The following is a 19492-nucleotide window of genomic DNA, read 5'->3' as shown; positions in this document are numbered from 1 at the left end:
CTATCGTTTACAATTTTTTACAGAAATCAATAGTACAGGTGATTTTAAGAAACTTTTTAATTGGGTTTATTAGCTGAAAAATGCATTTTTATCATGAAAAAGCAGTTTGAAGCTCTCTTCCCTGTCTTCATGGTTCTTTATGGAGAGGGGAGGGGTAGAGGGAGATGAAGCACCAAAACAGGACAACAAAGAGTTAATTTACAGCTACATCACTGGGCTCTGAATAGGGTCTTTCAGCGTTTCCCTGCTGTGTAATCCTTTGTTCTCTGCTCTCTGCTGGTGACTAATCTCCCACCTCCCCTCTCCATAGAACAGACAGGGTCCGACTGATGTAAAAGAGTCGAGATTTCCTGATAATGAGCAGTGGATGAGAGAAAGGGGGAGGGGGGACCTGGGGAAAGTCTTTTTGAATGCAGATAATGGCATATTTGCCTAATAAACCCAATTACAAAGTTTTTTAAAATCGATTTCTGCAAAAAAACACCAAAAAAACGACAGTGACACTTTAAATGCGGCGTATCGCTCCCGAAACATCTTTTCCATCACACCTGGCCCTTTTGGTCACAGACATCATCTGTCAGTGGATGGATTGAAGAGCCGCTATACTGATAGATGCACCAGCTGCTTTAGGTGGGTATCGCTGTTAAAAGTATAAAGTGTATGGGGGACCTTAAAGAGGTTATTCAGGATTTGACCAAAACCAGACACTTTCTTGCAAAAACAGCACCAATTTGTTAGAAAATTCATAGTACCTTGGGCTCTGGTGTGGTCAATTGGGAGTGCCTAGGGCAGGTAAAAACCCTAGGCACTCCCGAGCATGCTGTGATCAAGGCGAAGCAAGGACTAAAACGTGTTATGAGAGTGTGCTCTATTTTTCATATTTTTCATAATTTGCAAAGAAATACTGCATTTTAATTGGTGGACTGCTGGATTACCTTGTTTCGTAAACTGCTTAAAGGCTCAGTGCACAGTGCGTTTAAAGGGAAAATGTCAGCTGAGATTTAGGGTTCAAAACTGCTGACATTGTAAGATCGCTGGGAGACACAAGGTACATTTCATTTATCCATCTGTGCTGCCATAACATAGAAAAATACTTTTATTTTTCAGTGCAAAGTATCAGAAAGGCTTTCCTAAGCTCTGAAGTGTTGAGAGCTGTAATGATCCTTCGCTCCCTCTTCTACCCCTATCCCAGCTGGAAGCTGAGCCCTGACTGACAATCAAGTAGGGTAAGGGCCCTATTCCACCGGAAGATTATCGTTCAGATTATCGTTAAATCGTTCGAATCTAAACGATAATCGTTCGGTTGAAATACAGTTGATCGCTTTATAAGACCTGGACCTATTTTTATCGTTGCTTGTTCGCAAAACATTCGCAAATCGTTCGCATTGAATAAGACGTTGTTCGGTCGTTCGCAGTAGATACGATCGCAAATACGATCAAAAGTAACAATTATCGTTCCATGGAAATGAGTGAATGTTTTCAGGTCTTTCGCGATAGCGGTCATTTGAGATCGTTAACGATTATGCGAACGATAATCGTCCGGTGGAATAGGGCCCTAAGGTATGGGAGGAGGAGCGAGGAGACGTTACAGCTTGCACGTTAAAGCCTTTCTGACTATTTGCACTGGAGAATAAAAGCATTTTTTATGTTCTGGAAACACAGATGAATATATGAAAGGAACTAATGCTGCGTTTACACAGAGCGATTATCGCTCGAATTTTCGCAATAACGATCGTATTTGAGCAATAATTGTTCCGTGTAAACACAGCAAACGATCAAGTGATGAGCGAAAAATCGTTCATTTTGATCTTTCAACATGTTCTCAAATCGTCGTTGGTCGTTCGCTAAAAATTCGCAGATCGCTCTGTGTAAACAGTCTTTCAAAGATTCACCCTATGTAAAAGATGGGCTTAAGCGATCTTAAAAACTATCGCAATAAAGATTTTTCTTATGAATCTTCTAACGATATTTCTCCATCTAAACGCTGAACATTATAAAAACCAAATCGTTGCTTCAAAATCGTTAATCGTTCGATTGGGCGAATTATCGTTCCGTGTAAACCCAGCATAAGTTTCTCCTGGACCTAACAGATAATTAACAGTGTCAGCTGTTCAAAGCGTGAATTGGAGCAGAGATTATCTCTAAACCTTTCATCGGTGTAATATGTTAGGAGGATTTTCTGATGTATACCTTTAACAGAAAGCTGTGATCTATGCTACTGTTTAAGCATACAATGGCATATATGGGCCAAAGGGTTCACAGTAAAAAATACTTTCCTGTACCGTTAAATACACTTTACCTGGCCATTCTGTTAGAGACATTTGCCCTTTCAAGACTGACGTCCCCTGTATGGACATTAGACACATGATCTCGGAGTGTAGCATAAAAACAAGTGGTCAGTTTCAATGTGAATTTATGGGAAAATCCAGTCATCTGAACAACTGGGAAAACAACTTAGTCATCAGTGCTAGAATAACCAGGATTTCACAAATCTTGTGGGGTTTTCACAGTGTTGTAGTAGAGAGTATACCGAGAATAGTGAGATAAAGGAAAAACTTCCAGATAGGGATGCGGTGGATGGAAAGGACTCAGTGGAGGGGGTTATAGGAGGAGGTCAGGAATTATTCCGAGGAACAGAAGGAGCACAGTGACAAAACTCCTGCTGAATACAACTCTGGTGTCCAACAAATATGGTAGAATACAGATATACAATGACTTTCTCAAACTCACACCGCTGTCCACCCAAAGAATTGACATGTCAATGGGACAGGCAGAACTTCAATTGGAATCCACTTGAAATCTTCAAGAGTATTTCGTAGTGTGAACATACCCTAATGTTGTACAGATCACTTTACAGCAGCCTCCTCTTATCAATGCAGACAGAGCAGGAAGTCTCAGCTTAGTTTTATTTTTTTTAGATTTAGATTTTTTTTTTTAATAATATACATAGAAAAATGGAAAGTTTTTAAAAAAATGTCACCATACATTAACATAAACATAACATAAAAAAAAATATTTAAACAATAAGGGGGAGATTTATCAAACTGGTGTGAAGTAGAACTAGCATAGTTGCCCCTAGCAACCAATCAGATTCCACCTTTCATTCCTCACAGACTCTTTGGAAAATGAAAGGTGGAATCTGATTGGTTGCTAGGGGCAACTGAGCCAGTTTCACTTTACACCATGTTTGATAAATCTCCTATGTCCTTTTCTTATGACACATTCCCTTTAAGGGTTCTCTTAGGAGGCAGAAAACAGATGTCATTTTACAAACCATGTCTAATCGTGCGTCCAGGTCCCTGTATAGTTTGTGCTGCCATTTAAATACATAATTATTAGAGATGAGCGAACCGGGTTCGAGTCCATCCGTCAAGTCCGTTCGACATTTGATTAGCGGTGGCTGCTGAACTTGGATAAAGCTCTAAGGTTGTCTGGAAAACATGGATACAGCCAATGACTATATCCATGATTTCCATAAAGCCTTAGAGCTTTATCCAAGGTCAGCAGCCACCGCTAATCAAATGCCGAACGTCCGGGTTCGGATGGACTCGAGCATGCTCCAGGTTCGCTCATCTCTAATAATTATTACATGTATGGCCGAGTTGTAATGGCTGGGTAAATGTTAAATTGTCATGCAATTTACTAGAGTTGATGAATGTACTGTATATTCCTTAAATGGGTTGTCTAGCATGGGGGCTATTTTTTCATATGGCCGGGGAGGAGGTGGCTGAAAGAAAAGACGTCCACTCACCTCCCCGGTTCCAGCGGCGGGTCCCGCATCACGTTGCTCCAGTGCCCGGTTCCCGGCCGCTTCCGGGTGTCTGACACGGGCTCGAGACGTGACGTCTCAGGTCCGCTCAGCCACTCAGTGATCCCGCCTCCTTCAGGACGCAGGACCCGACGCAGGACCCGCCGCTGGAACCGGGGAGGTGAGTGGACGTCTTTTCTTTCAGCCACCTCCTCCCCGGCCATATGAAAAAATAGCCCCCATGCTGGACAACCCCTTTAATATGTATATTCCAATCTGACAAGGTTCTCCCCTGTCCACAGGATAGGTGATAACTAGCTGATCACAGGGGTCTGACCATGATTTAAAAAAAAAAAAAAAAAAAGGCCCTAGTCTCCTCTCGGGAATCTGGGAGATGCATAAACATCCAAATAAAGTGTTGGGCTGTTTCCGGCTGTTCCCGTGACAGAAGACTGGGGATTCTTGAGATTGCTGGGGGGCCCTGCGGTTGGATCACCATCATTTAGCTAGTTATTGTATACTAGAGATGAGCACGACTACAGCCTATAGCTGTATCCATGTTTTCCAGGACTGCCTAGGGCTGCATCCAACTCAGTCATCCACCAGGCATGCTCATCTCTATCAGATACCACTGTCAAATAGGAATAACTCTTTAATATTAACCCATCTAAAAAGACTGCAAGTTGGTAGACCTCTCCATCTACTATAGTATTCACCCATCCAAGACAAACTGTTAACTAAGGGCTGGTTTCCGCATTAACCTACGTGAGACATTTCTAGCTGTCAGCTGCCATGTCTTACTGACAGGTGGTCTTTGGACAGCTGTGGTGAGAAACAGAAGGTTGTAGATTTTAGCAGTGGAACAAAAAAGTCAACAAGTTAGTGAGTTTAGAGAACAGCTGTGAGCTGCCATAGGACCAGCCAGCCTGTACGGGCTCATCTAGCTCTGCACTATGCCAGCAACTTAACCTCATTACAACTCATTGGAGAGGAAACTGTTCCACTCTATACAAGTATGCCATACAGAGAGAGCGCTGGTGAACAACCTGTGGTTTCTGTGAGCCTCAGATTTTGTTAGGAAAATCTTTCTTAAATGTCAAAATTTAAGCAGCTTTGTGTTCACAGCTCTCATCTGTAAGAGCGCTACAGCTGCCTACAAAGTTAAAGCCCTATTACACAATGCCGATGTTTAGGAGCAAGTGAGTGCTGAAGTGTGAAATTAGTGCTCGTTTGCTCCTCAGTCCCCGCTTGCTGCCGGCGCCATTACACACACCGACAGTGAGCTGGTAAGGGTCCTATTCCACGGGCCGAGCATCAACAATGTAAACTGGGCCTATTCCACGGCCTGATGATCGTTGAGCGAGGGCTGCATGGACATCGTTACCGATGTCCTTGCAGCCCTTTCACCATACATTACCTGGCAGGACTTCTCCTTCACTGCGTCTTCCTCTCCGGGTCCCGCGGCGCAGCATCAACTCCGGTGCGGCCTGTCTGAGCTGTCAGACCGCTCAGCCAATCACTGGCCGCGGCGGTCTGGCCTGTGATTGGCTGAGTGGTCTGACAGCTCAGTCAGGTCGCTCCGGAGCTGCTGATGCTATGCCGAGGGACCTGGCAAGGAAGACGGAGTGGAGAAGCCCTGCCAGGTAATGTATGGTGCTTCTCACATCGTCGGTCGCCCGCCCGCCGCTTACCGCTATTCCACCATAGCGATGCGCGGTGGTGACCGATGATTTTAGGTCTGGCCCTAAATAAACGAATAGCCGATGACACAATCATCGGCTGATCATTTTCTCTATTCCCGTGGAATAGGCCCCTAAGAGAAGGGGGGGGGGGGGGGGGGGCGGCGGGTGTTGCAGGAAGAACAGCCCATAGCAGATAGCACGGAGGGTCAGCCAGCAGATGGTTGCTATTGTGTAAGTTTTTTCAACATTGTGCATGCTTGAGGTTCGCCCATCTCTACTTATGACCTAATTACTAGAGAGGTGGTAAATGTTTCTGGCACCTCGTAAAGGGGTACTCCGGACAGGAGGGCTTTTTTCTTGCTATGGCCGAGGAGTGGGTGGAAGAAGGCAACAACGTCCACTTACCTTCCCGGTTCCAGCACCAGGTCCGCAGCGTGCTGCTCCGGTCTGCGGTGCTCGTTCGATTCCTGGTTTGTGATGCGGCTTGAGAAGTGACATTTCCAGCCCGCTCAGTGATTCAGAGGCAGAGGCGGGAACATGCTACAAAAGGCAGTACCACTTTAAAGGGGTTATCCAGGGTTCGAAAAACATGGCCACTTTCCTATAGAGACAGCACGACGCTTGTCTCCAGTTTGGGTGTAGGTATTGTAACTAGAGATGAGCAAACTGCTCGGACTTTTGGTTCGACGGCATCGATGCTCTCTCGTCATGCCTTTGATCCCAGCCGCATACTTGCGCTCAAGGGAATATGCAGCCAGGATATTCCAGGGAATCCCTGTTGAATTCCCTGGAATATCCTGGCCGCATATTTGCGGGAGCGCAAGTATGCGGCCGGGATCAAAGGCATGATGAGAGAGCGCCGATGTCGTCGGACCAAAAGTCCGGCGTTCCGCTCATCTCTAATTGTAACTTGGTTCCACTAAAATGAATGACACTTAATTGCAAACCACACCTGACCTGGAGACCAGAGTTATGTTGTCTGTAAGAAAGTGGCCATGTTTTCCTACTGCTGGATAACCCCTTTAATTCTATAGAACCTTGCTTTCCATAAAATTGATGAGAGCCAGCAAGTATTATACAACTGTATGAAGCATGGAGTAACTTACAGGTTTTGTCTGGACAGTGCTCAGTTCTGAGCAAATAGTGCACCAAATACTCAATAGAAAGATCCTATAACACATAGGAGGGGATTTATCAAACTGGTGTAAAGTAGAATTGTCTAAGTTTTCTGTAGCAACCAATCAGATTCCACCTTTCATTTTCCAAAGAATCTGTGAGGAATGAAAAGTAGAATCTGATCGGTTGCTAGGGGCAACTAAGACAATTCTACTTTACACCAGTTTTATAAATGTCCCTCATAGTGATTTTCTAATAAATCTGGCAGATATTACCCAGTTTAAAAGAGCAAGAGATCAGCCAACTAGTGTGCCAACACACGCTCAGCCGCCGATCACTCACTTTTAAACGTAAACAATCCACCGTTGGCCGCACATCTCTCTGTGTAGTGTGTGTCCAACAGCTTATTCGCATGATCAATGCTAGCAAAGTTTGCTCTGTCCCGGCCACACGATCATTGAGCCATGTAACACAGTCTTAAAAGGGTTATCCAGTATAAGAAAATTGTATTTAAATAAAACTATAACTTCAATATGTAAAACTTTCTAATAGGGATGGTCCAAACCGCCGAGGTTCGGGTTCATACGAACCCGGACTCTCGGCAATGATTCCCGCTGTGTTAAACCTCTGTGCAGAGGTTGGATACAGCGGGAAGACCGTCTGGAAAACTGGGATACAGCCTATGGCTGTGGCTGTATCCCGGTTTTCTAGGCGGTCCTCCCGCTGTATCCAACCTCTGCACGGAGGTTTAAGACAGCGGGAATCATTGCAGAGAGTCCGGGTTTGTACGAATCCGAACCTCGGCAGGTTCGGACCATCCCTACTTTCTAATACACTTTTGGGTGATTCACAACTGACAGAAAATAGAAGAACTACAAATGTGTATTGTCTTCAGCTCCATAGCTCCTCTTTCCATAGACAATACATCGCCTGATGTCTCAGGAGGCCCACCCCGAGTGATGTCTTTTTTTTTTTTTTTTCGTAAATCAGGCTTTTATTGAAAGGTATGTCACAATAACAACCGAGTGATGTCTTAATCTCCAATGAGCCCCTCCAGTCTACATCACCATCTCTATGTTGTATACACATACATTTTTATTGGGACATTGGGAGATGTGATTACTAGAGATGAGCGAATCTTCAGCAAGCTTGGGTTTGTCCAAACCTGAGTGTGCAGCGTTTACCGGTGGCTGCAGCCCTAGGGAGTCCTGGAAAATATGGATCCAGACTTTTTTTTCCAGCCAGTCTGAGGGCTACTTCCAACTTCTGCAGCCACCGGTGGTCAAGCGTGCTTGAGATTGGCTCATCACTGGTGATTACAGTAGGCTGTCTTGTGCTGAATGCTGCAGCAGGTCCTGCATCCTCACTGTGCATTTGTCTGCAATGAAATTAGATGTTCTGCAACAGCTTTGGCCTGGGAACGGGCAGGAGTGCTGAGGGAGGGGATTAGGCAGAATGGGAGAACTGTGATAGAGACTTGTAGAACAGACCAATTGCTGAATCGGAAAGTACAACCACAAAATATAGACCTAGCATCTCTAGCATACCTACAATAAGTTCAGCCGAACCCAAACGCTTGGCCATTGAATCCTGCTTCCTGGAAGATGGATGCAACCCAAGGACTGCCTGTAAAGCATGAATACAGCCCTAGACCTACGGCTGCATCCACCATTTCCAAGCAGCAGGATTCAATGGCCAAGCAATCAGGTCCATCCAAACTTACAGTAAGTTTATTTCTAGCTATGACCTCCTCGTTTTTGGGTCCTTGCTTTAAATCCAACCAACAATACATGTATGAGCTTACGTTTCCGTGTTTTTGTTAGTAAGAATATGTGAACCGGCTTAGGGTATGTTTACACAGTAAAACAGGCGGAATTCTGCAGCAGAAAGTTTATGTCACATCACTCCTTTGAGCGCAGAGAGCGGCGGCCGCGTAGGAGCACACACTCTACCATAGACGGGCTATGGCACTCTGAGACAGGTGGGAATCTGCAGCGAATTCCGCCTGTTTTACTCAGTGTGAACATACCCTTAAGGGTGGGTTCATACTGAGGAATTCTCGCAGATAATGTTCGCGGAATTCTGCAGTACGTCCGCGCGCCTTCTTTCGGCGGATAGCAGAATACGCCGGCCCATAGAATGGTGTCTATAGAGCCGGCAGAAAGGCGTGCGGCCTTGCGCGCAGACATACTGCTGAATTCCACGGACGTTATCCGCGAGAATTCCTCAGTATGAACCCACCCTAATAATGGAAGTGTCACTAGCATATGTGAAAGGAAATTAGACCGTGAGCTCCACCAGCAACAGGAAGTGCCTAAAATCTCTATCCATCCAAAACCAATGAAAGAAAATCACAGGACACGAGTTTCTATGGTTTCATTCACTTTTCTGCATACTTTATTTGTTACAAACATACAATTTTTTAAATATATAGATTGTAAAACTCAATTTGCAAAATTGTTATTGTAAGGAGTGCTGACAACATGAGTTCTGAACCTTATGCTTCTTCCGTGTCATTGCTTGTTTTTTTTTTTTTTAAAGGTTAAAATTTCCCCGGCTTTGTAAAGCTAGTGGTAAATCCAAAAACTTAAGATTCCGGCCAAGGAGCACTGGCTACTACGATTCAAGGGATTCGCAACAGGGACAGAACTTTCTCAGCTGCCTCCTGGAGGGAAGTCTCACCCAGAAGAGGTTTTTACAATACCCATACGAGCCCCAAGGTAACCGGAATGGTGCAAGTGTTTATTGTCAAAACCTGACCTGGCCGCCCTGAGGAGAGATGGGGAAAAGGCCGAGATAGTCAGCAGGATAACTAGGAGGGACTGAGGAACAGCTACCAACCATGTAACCTCAAGGGGTAGACTGAAGGATAGACTTTGCTTGTAGTTACTAAGGGTACAGCTGCTTACGCTGTTTTACTATTTAAAGTGCTTTTAAACAGAAACAAAAAATATACTTTTTTTTTCTCCATATAATTCTTTTTTTTTTTTATTAGTCAGCTAAATGCATTTGAAGAATACGAAGATTAAATGCCTACAGCAGAAATGCTTTTATCATCTATATAGGGTAGAGCTCTATATTGTTTGTGCCCAAACTACGTCCGCTCTGAGCGTGCGGCTGGCGCACATCTACTCTCGTTTGAGCGAGTGCAAGTCATTTGTATGAATCTGTGCTTTCCTCTTAACCACCTAACGCGTCCTGCTACTTCTCTAAAGGTAAAGTCTATAGGCCACAGTAAATAAAAAAAATAAGTGGCCGCTCAATGAAAGATCTGTAGTGCAGTTTACGTTAATGGCTTACTCCACCTCCCCACGCTCCACCTGTGCACATACCAGTCTTTTTATAAAGCTAATCATTCATATAGCGGAACCAGACGTTCCAATCTTCTCTCTATATAATGCCAGAGATTGCTGGTGTTGGGGGGGATGCTTAACTTAGTACCTCCTCACGTCTCCTTAAAACAGAGGAGGTAACGTTTCCCTTTACAGAGGGGGCAATCAGGCTCATTTCTGCCAAGGCATTCAAAACCGCAACTCCAAAATGTTACCACAATCTTTAAAGCAGCACACCTTAATCTTATAGGGGGATAGGGGGGCTGGGCATACATCGATCATTGGACCATACTATGAGCATATTACCAAAATGATGGGAAACTACTGTCAGTACAATCACTGTCTTTACACATAATCTCATATCACCATTCCGTAAGGGATCTGTAAAGTCGGATACTCGTGTTATTTATTTTTATTTTTTTTTGTCAATACCAGGAAAAAAAAAAAAAAAAAAAAAAAAGTTAAAAATGGACTGAATTGCTAACGCCAATACAAGTCACTGTTTAGTTATACAAAAATTGACATTAATATAATTCTCGATAAGCTTAAAACACCTTTACATGTGCCCTATATCCGCCTGTTCTGGAGAGTCCTATCGTGATAACAGCACAACGAATCCGACCCCTTATATATGCGTAATTCAGCTAAAAAAAAACAACCCACTCTTTGCCTTATAGATCAGGATATATCTATAGCAATTGTTCTACACCTTACACACAGAGCATTTGTAGTCTACGATACCCCGCTACATAGACTATATCACTATATCCGCCATGCGTCTTTCGCTTTGGGGCTGGAGTAGTTTCCAGAGCATGAGCATAAAAAAGAAAAACTATATCTTGGTGGGGTTTGATGAAGGAGCACGTCTGTAAAACATTCAGCTTACAGTCACCCCCTGTATATTTATATACAGATATATATTTAAGAGGCTATACAACATTTACAGAATTAGGATCTGCTATTTTATACAGGCAATTGATAGTATGAACAAGCTGCGTATGACAGGGTCAAGTCTTTACCGGATCAAAGAAGAAACAGAAATCGTTCTTCGCGTCAATGAGGTACGGAACTTCCTTACTAATGTAAATGTTAGACACTCTAAGAGGGTCTATATCAGGGATGGGGAACCTTGGGCCCTCCAGCTGTTGCAAAACTACAATTCCCTTCATGCCTGGACAACCAAAGCGAATCTTTGGCTGTCCAGGCATGATGGGAATAGTAGTTTTGCAACAGCTAGAGAGCCGAAGATTCCCCATCTATGGTCTATATAGATTAGGGGTGACAAACTGGCGCCCCTCCAGCTGTTGCCAAACTACGATACAGATTGTGCCTAGACAGCTAAAGCTTTAGCAGTCCAGGCATTATGGGAATTGTAGTTTTGCAACAACTGTAGAGGCCTCCAGCTTCACACCCCTGATCTATACAAGTATCAGAACACCTGGCTGTGGTGAATGGAACATTTGTTTTTACTAGAGATGAGCGAACCGGGTTCGGGTCCATCCGAACCCGATCGTTCGGCATTTGATTGGTGGGGGCTGCTGAACTTGGATAAAGCTCTAAGGTTGTCTGGAAAACATAGCCTTAGGGCTTTATCCAAGTTCAGCAGCCACCGCTAATCAAATGCCGAACGTTCGGGTTGGAATGGACTCGAACCCGAACCCGGTTCGCTCATCTCTAGTTTTTACGCATTCACTTGGCAATACCTGTTCCCAGTGCACCATAGTGCAACGCAAGGGGATGGGGGACCTGTCATACGCGATAGCTTATCTGTGTAATGGTGAACCACTGAAGTCAGGGGCTGAAGCCACAGTGAGCAGGAAGAAGCAGGTCTGGGTTAGAATTTTACAACCTCCCCAGTAAGAGGTTAAGCGTATATGCACAGGACTATCGGCTGCTCATTGAGCATGTTATATCTCTATGTAATATATGCCAGTCCTTGGGGTTTTTTTTTTACCGGGTGCAAATATAAATAAAACTTTGGAGCAAGGCACGCACATATTCTTGCATTATCTGTGCGTCCGACACACGAAAGGAAAAAGAAAAAAAAAGGAGGGGGGCTTTCCTATGAGCCCTGCATGATGGGGCTGTATAACTGTGGATGAAAGCATGGACATCTGCCACTACAGGAAGAAAAATAAAATATCCACATAAGAATGGTACAGCAGGACACACTATACAGCTGCCTTGCAGGTACAAAAATACAGTACAATATAGTGATGTGATTAAAACATCAAGAAATACTATTGCTCCCATACAGTTCTGAATAAAAATTAAAACAAAAATTCCGAATAGGGAATTAGATGACATGACAAAATCAACCGAGATGTGGTGCTGGGATTATAATCCTTAAAGGAGACCTTGTCCTTGACATGCATGGAGGCAGCCGTTTCGTGGACAGGACCACTGGGAAATCACGACTTCGATGATAGAAAACGGCTGACTGATGCGTGTAAGGAGAAAGCCTTTACCGTAGCTGTATACTCCGCTATCACTGTCTATAATACACGTCCCCCCCGTAGAGGGACGCCGGCAGGTTTCAAACTAACACAAAATAAATACACTGAGTCATGAAGTGGTGCAGACATCAAAAAGGCAGCTTAAGAGAAAAGGAACGAAAAGGAACAACTTCTATGCATCACATACCGGAAGCTGCTACATCTCCAGAAACCTCCGGACAATGGGGGTCTCCCATCTGCCCCCCCCATTACCAGAGCTCCGGAGATGTCCATGGTTATCATTGCACACCTAGCAGGGGAGTTTATACATGTACACACAAAAAAAAATATATACTATAATTTCATGTCAACTCTTTGGGGACAGAGGAGGATGAGGGAAACAACATGCACCTCTGCTCTCAAAAAGGTTTTATTTCTCATCATCATGAATATAAAGCAAGGGAGCCGTCCAGTATAGTTAAAACCATTACTCTATAGAGAAGTCATAGTAAATGTACAGGATGAGATCTAGAGACAGGAGAGCATCTTGTAGGCAGTAAGTTCATAGACTGGAGGGCCTGGGGTTGGCACAGGCCGCACGCTCTTCTCCCCCGTTGCTTGTAGTGCTGTGGACTGTTCACCACCTGGACAAGTTTCTTCCCAGCTTTTCACCAGGAACTATATATATATATTTTTTTTCTATTTTTTTTTTGGAGGCACCATTACCCTCCGAGGTACTGAGAACTGAACGCAGGTCTTTTTAAGAATAAAAAGCCTGTAAGAAGAATCATGGACCTGAGCTTATCTTTAGTTGACGTTGTTGTCCGTTTTGCATGAACCTAAAATTTTCTTTTTTTTTTGTTTTTTTTTCGCTTCCAGGGTTGGAAGGGTTTTAAAAATAATCACAGATTTCAGGTTGTAAAGGTTTTCCTCCTATTTCTGCGTATTTCTTTTAAGCTTCCTCTGTCAGATTTTTGCTCATGTGTTGTTGGTTAGTGCTGGTATTAAAAAAAAAAAAAAAAAGCAAAGGTGACCTATGGCAGTCGGAAATAATCCATCATTGGTGGGATTGAAAGAGTTCAGTCCTGGTAGGAATGGTAAGCTGGTCCTGTCGCCAGAGACTCTGCGGACAGTAGAAGCTCATTGTTGCAAGAATATCCAGATACGCTTTATTTTTCCTTGTGCTTTAGGAATGGGTGACCTCTATTGATTGTGGTAGGAACAGAACTGCTGGTCTTTCTCTTCTTGGGTTGGAGGGGCATCACGGGAAAGACCCCCCAAAGCAAACTGAAATGGTGGTGAGAGGCAAGGGAGAAAGGGGTGAGCCTGCTCCTCGACTAGCTTTCTTTCCCTTTATCCTAGCCCAGCCTGTACCCCCTGTACCTTCTCTGTCTGGGTAGACGTTGCTGCTATCGGACACCATCTATGTCTGCCTATCTGAGTGGCTTGTAATATATGACCTAGCACCATCTAGAACATAATACATAGTGGGCATGGGGTACACCTACTTCCTGCCAGCTGGTGTGTAAAGTAACAATCCAAAAACAACCAGTCCGCAGTCATGGTCTCCGCGGGACGGTGACTGGACGCAGGCTGACTGATGCCAGTGCCCACATCGTACGTGGTGGAAACGTTACAGGGAGGGGAGCTGGTGCGTTTACTTCTATAGATGGGGAGCGCTGCACTAAAACCAGATTTAACCCCTTGGGTCATGATTGATAAACCATGGGACGTTCCAGGCATCTCATAGGCTTTGGCTGGAACATCTCATGGTTCGTGTAATGACATCAGGATCCTGCTATAACCCCCAGCTACTCTACATCCGGACAACCTGACCTTATCCAAACGCTGTAGGACCACAAGTCCCAGCCTGCAAACTCTGCCGTGTCATTCCACCATATAGGTAATCTGCACAGGAACGAACTATAAATCCCAGTACGTTTGAGTAAGGCTCAGTCCGCACAGGTAGGCATTGGAGCTTAAGGACAACAAAGCGTGCTGGGAGGTGTAGTCCCACAACAGACCTCAGTATAGAGCTATTTGAAACTTGTAGTTCTATAGAAGCATGCTGGGAGGTGTAGTCCCACAACAGACCTCAGTATAGAGCTATTTGAAACTTGTAGTTCTATAGAAGCATGCTGGGAGGTGTAGTCCCACAACAGACATCAGTATAAAAAGATATGAGAACCTGTAGTTCTATAGAAGCATGCTGGGAGGTGTAGTCCCACAACAGACCTCAGTATAGAGCTATACCAGACCTTGTAATTCTATAGAAGCATGCTGGGATGTGTAGTCCCACAATAGAGATATACGAGACCTTGTAGTTCTATAGAAGCACGCTGGGAGGTGTAGTCCCCACTGCAAGTCCTAGGATGCAAACATGGATGGAATCTGTAGTCCTGTAATTCTCTGTTTGCATGCTGGGACTTGTAGGCTAGGGGGGGTACCCCGAGCATGCTGGGATGTGTAGTCCCACGACAAGACCTAATATCAATATACTAATGTCTGTAGTTTAACAGAAGCCTTGCTGGGATTTGTAGTCCCCCATTGCAAACTGAGTTTTGTGGGATATGGAATCCTACAAGTCTCAGTTACCATAGCAGAACACAGCAGTCTAGAGCAGAGATGGGGAATCTTTGCCCATCAGCTGTTGGAAAACTACAACTCCCATCATGCCTGGACAGCCTTCGGCTGTCCAGGCATGATGGGAATTGTAGTTTTCCAATATCTGGGGAGCCAAGGTTCCCTATCCCTGCTCTAGAGGTTTGGATGTGTAGTCTCCCCAACAAGCCCAGGTATAGCTACATACTGGTGGCTGCTGCTGGTAGTCGTAGTCGGCAGGCTGGCAGCTGTAGTCCTGCAGGATGGCTCAGGTTTGTGTCCCCCCTCCCCCGCTCGCTCTCCGCTTTCTCCTCCGCCTTCCTCCTCCTCCTCCCGGTGGCTCAGTCGTCGTCCACGTCTTCTGTCTCGGAGTCTTCCCCGGCTCCCCCGGGGCCCAGGCCGCCTCCTCTCTCCCCGGGCCCCCGGCGGTCGTAGAGCTTGTCCCGCTGCCGCTCCTGGATCTCCTTCATCTCCTCAGCATAGCGGCAGAAGGCGCCGCCGAACTTGCTCCAGGCCTTGAGGGGCACGGTGATGGAGTTGCGGTAGCTGGGCTTCACCTCGCTCACCCGCAGGAACACGCCGTACTTGTTGCAGCCCACATCGAAGAAGAAGCGCTTGGAGTCCACGGTGATGGACGTGCCCTCGGGCAGCTCCCCGTACAGGCCCCCGGCCGCTCCGCCTCCTCCTCCGCCGCCGCCACTGCCGGGGCCCAGCCCCACGCCCAGCTCGTCGTCCTCCCCGCCGTAGTCGTCGATCAGCTTGGCCAGAGCGTCACGGAACTCGATGAGGCCCTGAGCGGGGAGCGCGATGGTCTGTCCGCTCTGCAGGCCCGCCCCGCCGCCCGCTCCTCCGCTGAAGCCCGGGCCGCGGTTGATGGTCTGGCGGATACGCAGGAAGCGGCCGCGCTGGTTCTCCTTCAGGTCCAGGTAATACTTGCGGTTTTCCCGCACCAGGAACTCGCTCTTCAGGGCCCGGCGAGGACCCCCGGCCCCGGAGCCGTCATCCCCGGAGGACTGCGCGATCTGCTCGGGGCTGCTGGGGCCCAGCTGGGCGTAGTGCTCGATGAAGTCGCCCAGGTAGTCGCGGAACTCTGCGGCCACGGCCATGGACAGGGTGAGGCGGCTCTTGGAGCCCCCGGCGCCGACCTCTGCGATCTTGATGAAGCGGCCCTTGGCGTTCTGCTTGACGTCCAGGTAGAAGCGCTTGTTCTGGATGTCCAGCCGCTTAGAGGCCAGCTCCTGGGTCTCCTGCTCCCGGGACATGTGCTGCTGGAAGCCGCCGGGGCCTCCCCCTCCTCCTCCGCTGCTGCCCCCTCTCTCGCTCCCGCTATCCCCGTCCGCCATCTTCTTCTCCTCCTTAGCGCTCACAGAAGCCTTCTGCAACTGCCTCCTCTCGGCTTCCGTCTGTCCCTCGGCCCGGGACTCCCCCTCCGCCTCCTCCTTCTCCTTCTTCCCGCGGGCTGCCCGCCTTACAGTCAACCCGCTCTCAGCCGCTCCTCACCCTCCTCCGCTCTGCTCGCCCCTCTTCTTCCCTCTCGTTCTCTCTGCCTCAGCCCAACCTTCTCCTCCTCTTCCTGCGTGTGCGTCCTGCGCAGCTACGACGGGTGCGGGGCCCGGCCTGAAGCCGGCGGCGCCATCTTGACTAAGGGCATGACGTCTTCCTAGTTGGTAAAAAGAGGTGATTGGCACTAATAGGCATGGATGGAATGGCACGAAATACGCACTGTAGTAGTGTAGCTCATATAATGACGTCATGGTGCTGCCCGCAACGACCAATGAGATTACGTCTTTTATTGCCTTAACCTTCACCGGGATGTAATAGCTGTGATTTGATTGGTTGCTTTAGGTGACCTCTGCATGTTTTATATGTTAACATGGGTGATTATTCAACTCTTCTGGTTGCTATGGCAACACTTTTACCCATTGTTGCTGGCAGTAATATTTTCACTTATAGCAACCAAGAGAGTGACGTTTTAACTGTTTATTGGTTGCTATAGGTGATGCTTTTAACCTATTGTTTGCTTTGGTTGATGCTTTCACTCTATTGGTTGCTCTGGGTGACTGTTAACCTTCATTGGTTGCTCTGGGTGACTGTCAACCTTCATTGGTTGCTCTGGGTGACTGTCAACCTTTATTGGTTGCTATGAGTGACTGTCAACCTTTATTGGTTGCTCTGGGTGACTGTAAACCTTCATTGGTTGCTCTGGGTGACACTTACTTTTTATTGGTTGCTATGGGAAATGAGTTTACTCTGTTTTCTGCTTTGGTTGATGTTTTCACTATTAGCAGATATATGTGATGCTTTCACACTGGTGGTTGTTATAGGTGACATTCACCTTTTATAGATTGTTATGGACAACACTTTCATCTTATTATTGGTTGCTATGGGTGATTGCTGTAGGTCTGGCTTTTACTCTATGGGTGATGCTTTAAAAGAGTTTTACCACTGCACCAAGGCTTCACTTCCTGGATAACATGGTGATGTCACTTCCTGGATAACACGGTGATGTCACTTCCTGGATAACATGGTGATGTCACTTCCTGGATAACATGGTGATGTCACTTCCTGGATAACATGGTGATGTCACTTCCTGGATAACATGGTGATGTCACTTTCTGGATAACATGATGATGTCACTTCCTTGATAAACATGGTGATGTCACTTCCTGGATAACATGGTGATGTCACTTCCTGGATAACATGGTGATGTCACTTCCTGACTCCCAGAGCTGTGTGGGCTGTGGCTGCTGGAGAGGATGATGGCAGGGGGACACTGAGGGACACAGGGCACTGGAGGGACACTGAGAATCCCCCTGCCATCATCCTCTCCAGCAGCCACAGCCCGCACAGCTCTGGGAGTCAGGAAGTGACATCACCATGTTATCCAGGAAGTGACATCACCATGTTATCCAGGAAGTGACATCACCATGTTATCCAGGAAGTGAAGCCGTGATGTAGTAATAAGTGCAGGGGAAAAGCACTTTATAAGCATTTCCCGTAATAAGTGAATATTGGTGATTTGTATAACTTTTGGGGGGCAATACAATACTTTAATAAAAATTTCGCTGGACCTCTTTATTGAGTATGTAGTATGTCTATGTAGTATATAGAGTCTGTCAGCGTGGGAGCTGCTGGTACAGATGTGCTCTCTAAGAACACAACTGAAACAAAGAAAACTGAAAAGTCAGGCACCCGGCCTGGAACACCATTATAATAAAATACATTACATCAAACATGATATATATATGTGTGTGTATATATATATATATATATATATATATATATATATATATTCTGCATTCACTAACTCAGCACACAGTCCACACTGTCTAAATTTATTTAGCATAATGTACAAAAATGTATGAACTTTTATCTATTACAGCAAAGAAATGCAAAATTCATGCAGTAAATATGAACTGTATAAATATTTATCATAACCTGATATATATATATGTATGTGTGTGTGCAGTGTGTAAAGGCCAATTCAAGGTCACCAAATATCTAGCAGCTAGTGGTGAGCCATCTGTCCCACCCGAACATGCAGAATTTGATTAGCGGCGGCTGTAGAAGTTGGATGCCGCCCTAGGGAGTCCTGGAAAACATGGATACAGCCATAGGCCATAGACTGTATTCATGTTTTCCAGGACTCCCTAGGGCGGCATCCAACTTCTACAGCCGCCGGTAATCAAATGCCAAACACCCAGGTTCAGACAAACCCGAGCGTGCTTAAGTGTCACTTAAGTGTAAATTCCCATTTCTATTATTCTCTCTTAGGCCCCATGCACACTACCTTAAAATACAATTTGCATACTGTCCACAATGGCAGACTGTATCAGACCTGTTCTAGTCTGTGGGCCAGTTCCTTGCTGGGCAAAAATCAGTTCTGTGTATTTGCAAATAGGACCTGTCATTATATGGACTGTATGTGCGGTCTGGGCCTTATGTCTGGCCCATAGATGACACTGTACATGGCTGCTGGTGGACTTCTCTCCTGGCAACAATAAATTGGTCCTCATACACTGTATAATTTAGGCTATGATTGATGCGTATTTATTATTTTTTGCATAAATTTAGCTTTTCTTTCCCATGATGGACATATAGCTGTGTGTTCTTGTATATTATGCTGAACATCTTTACTCATTTTATGAATTATCTGCTGACAGGTAGATTGCATAGACTGTGAGATGTAAGTCTGATTATGGAATGCATAAAATATATATTTAATCTACGTCTGCATTAACATATCTTATAATACTCCGGTCTGGGTGCGTGATATTTTTGATGCAATAGTTTATGTATATTTATGACTTTATGGACGATAATGTACTGTAAGGGTACATTCACACGTACAAGATCCGCAGCAGATTTGATGGTGCAGATTTGATGCTGTGTTCAGTTATTTAGATCAAATCTGCTGCGGATCCACACCATCAAATCCGCTTCGATAAGGTGTGTGTGTATCTACCCTTAAGGGTAGCTTCACACGTACTGGATCAACAGCAGATTTCACGCTGCGAGTTTGCAGCGAAATCCACTGCGGATCCTGGTAGTATGAAGTTGAATGGGTCATATACCCGT

General features: G+C 45.6%; 1 protein-coding gene across 1 annotated transcript; it reads right to left on the bottom strand.

The window, feature by feature from the left end:
• Positions 1–14497: 14497 nt before the first annotated feature.
• PURB (purine rich element binding protein B) lies at positions 14498–16487 on the bottom strand. The gene has a single exon (XM_069943640.1). It carries the CDS (start codon positions 16255–16257, stop codon positions 15256–15258), a length of 1002 nt encoding a protein of 333 aa, XP_069799741.1. The 5' UTR covers positions 16258–16487; the 3' UTR covers positions 14498–15255.
• Between the last annotated feature and the right edge of the window lie 3005 nt (positions 16488–19492).

This window comes from Dendropsophus ebraccatus, chromosome 1, assembly GCF_027789765.1.
Source record: "Dendropsophus ebraccatus isolate aDenEbr1 chromosome 1, aDenEbr1.pat, whole genome shotgun sequence".
NCBI classification, from domain to species: domain Eukaryota; kingdom Metazoa; phylum Chordata; class Amphibia; order Anura; family Hylidae; genus Dendropsophus; species Dendropsophus ebraccatus.
The sequence above is the reverse complement of the archived record's forward strand: the minus strand, read 5'-3'. Positions and strand labels throughout refer to the sequence as shown.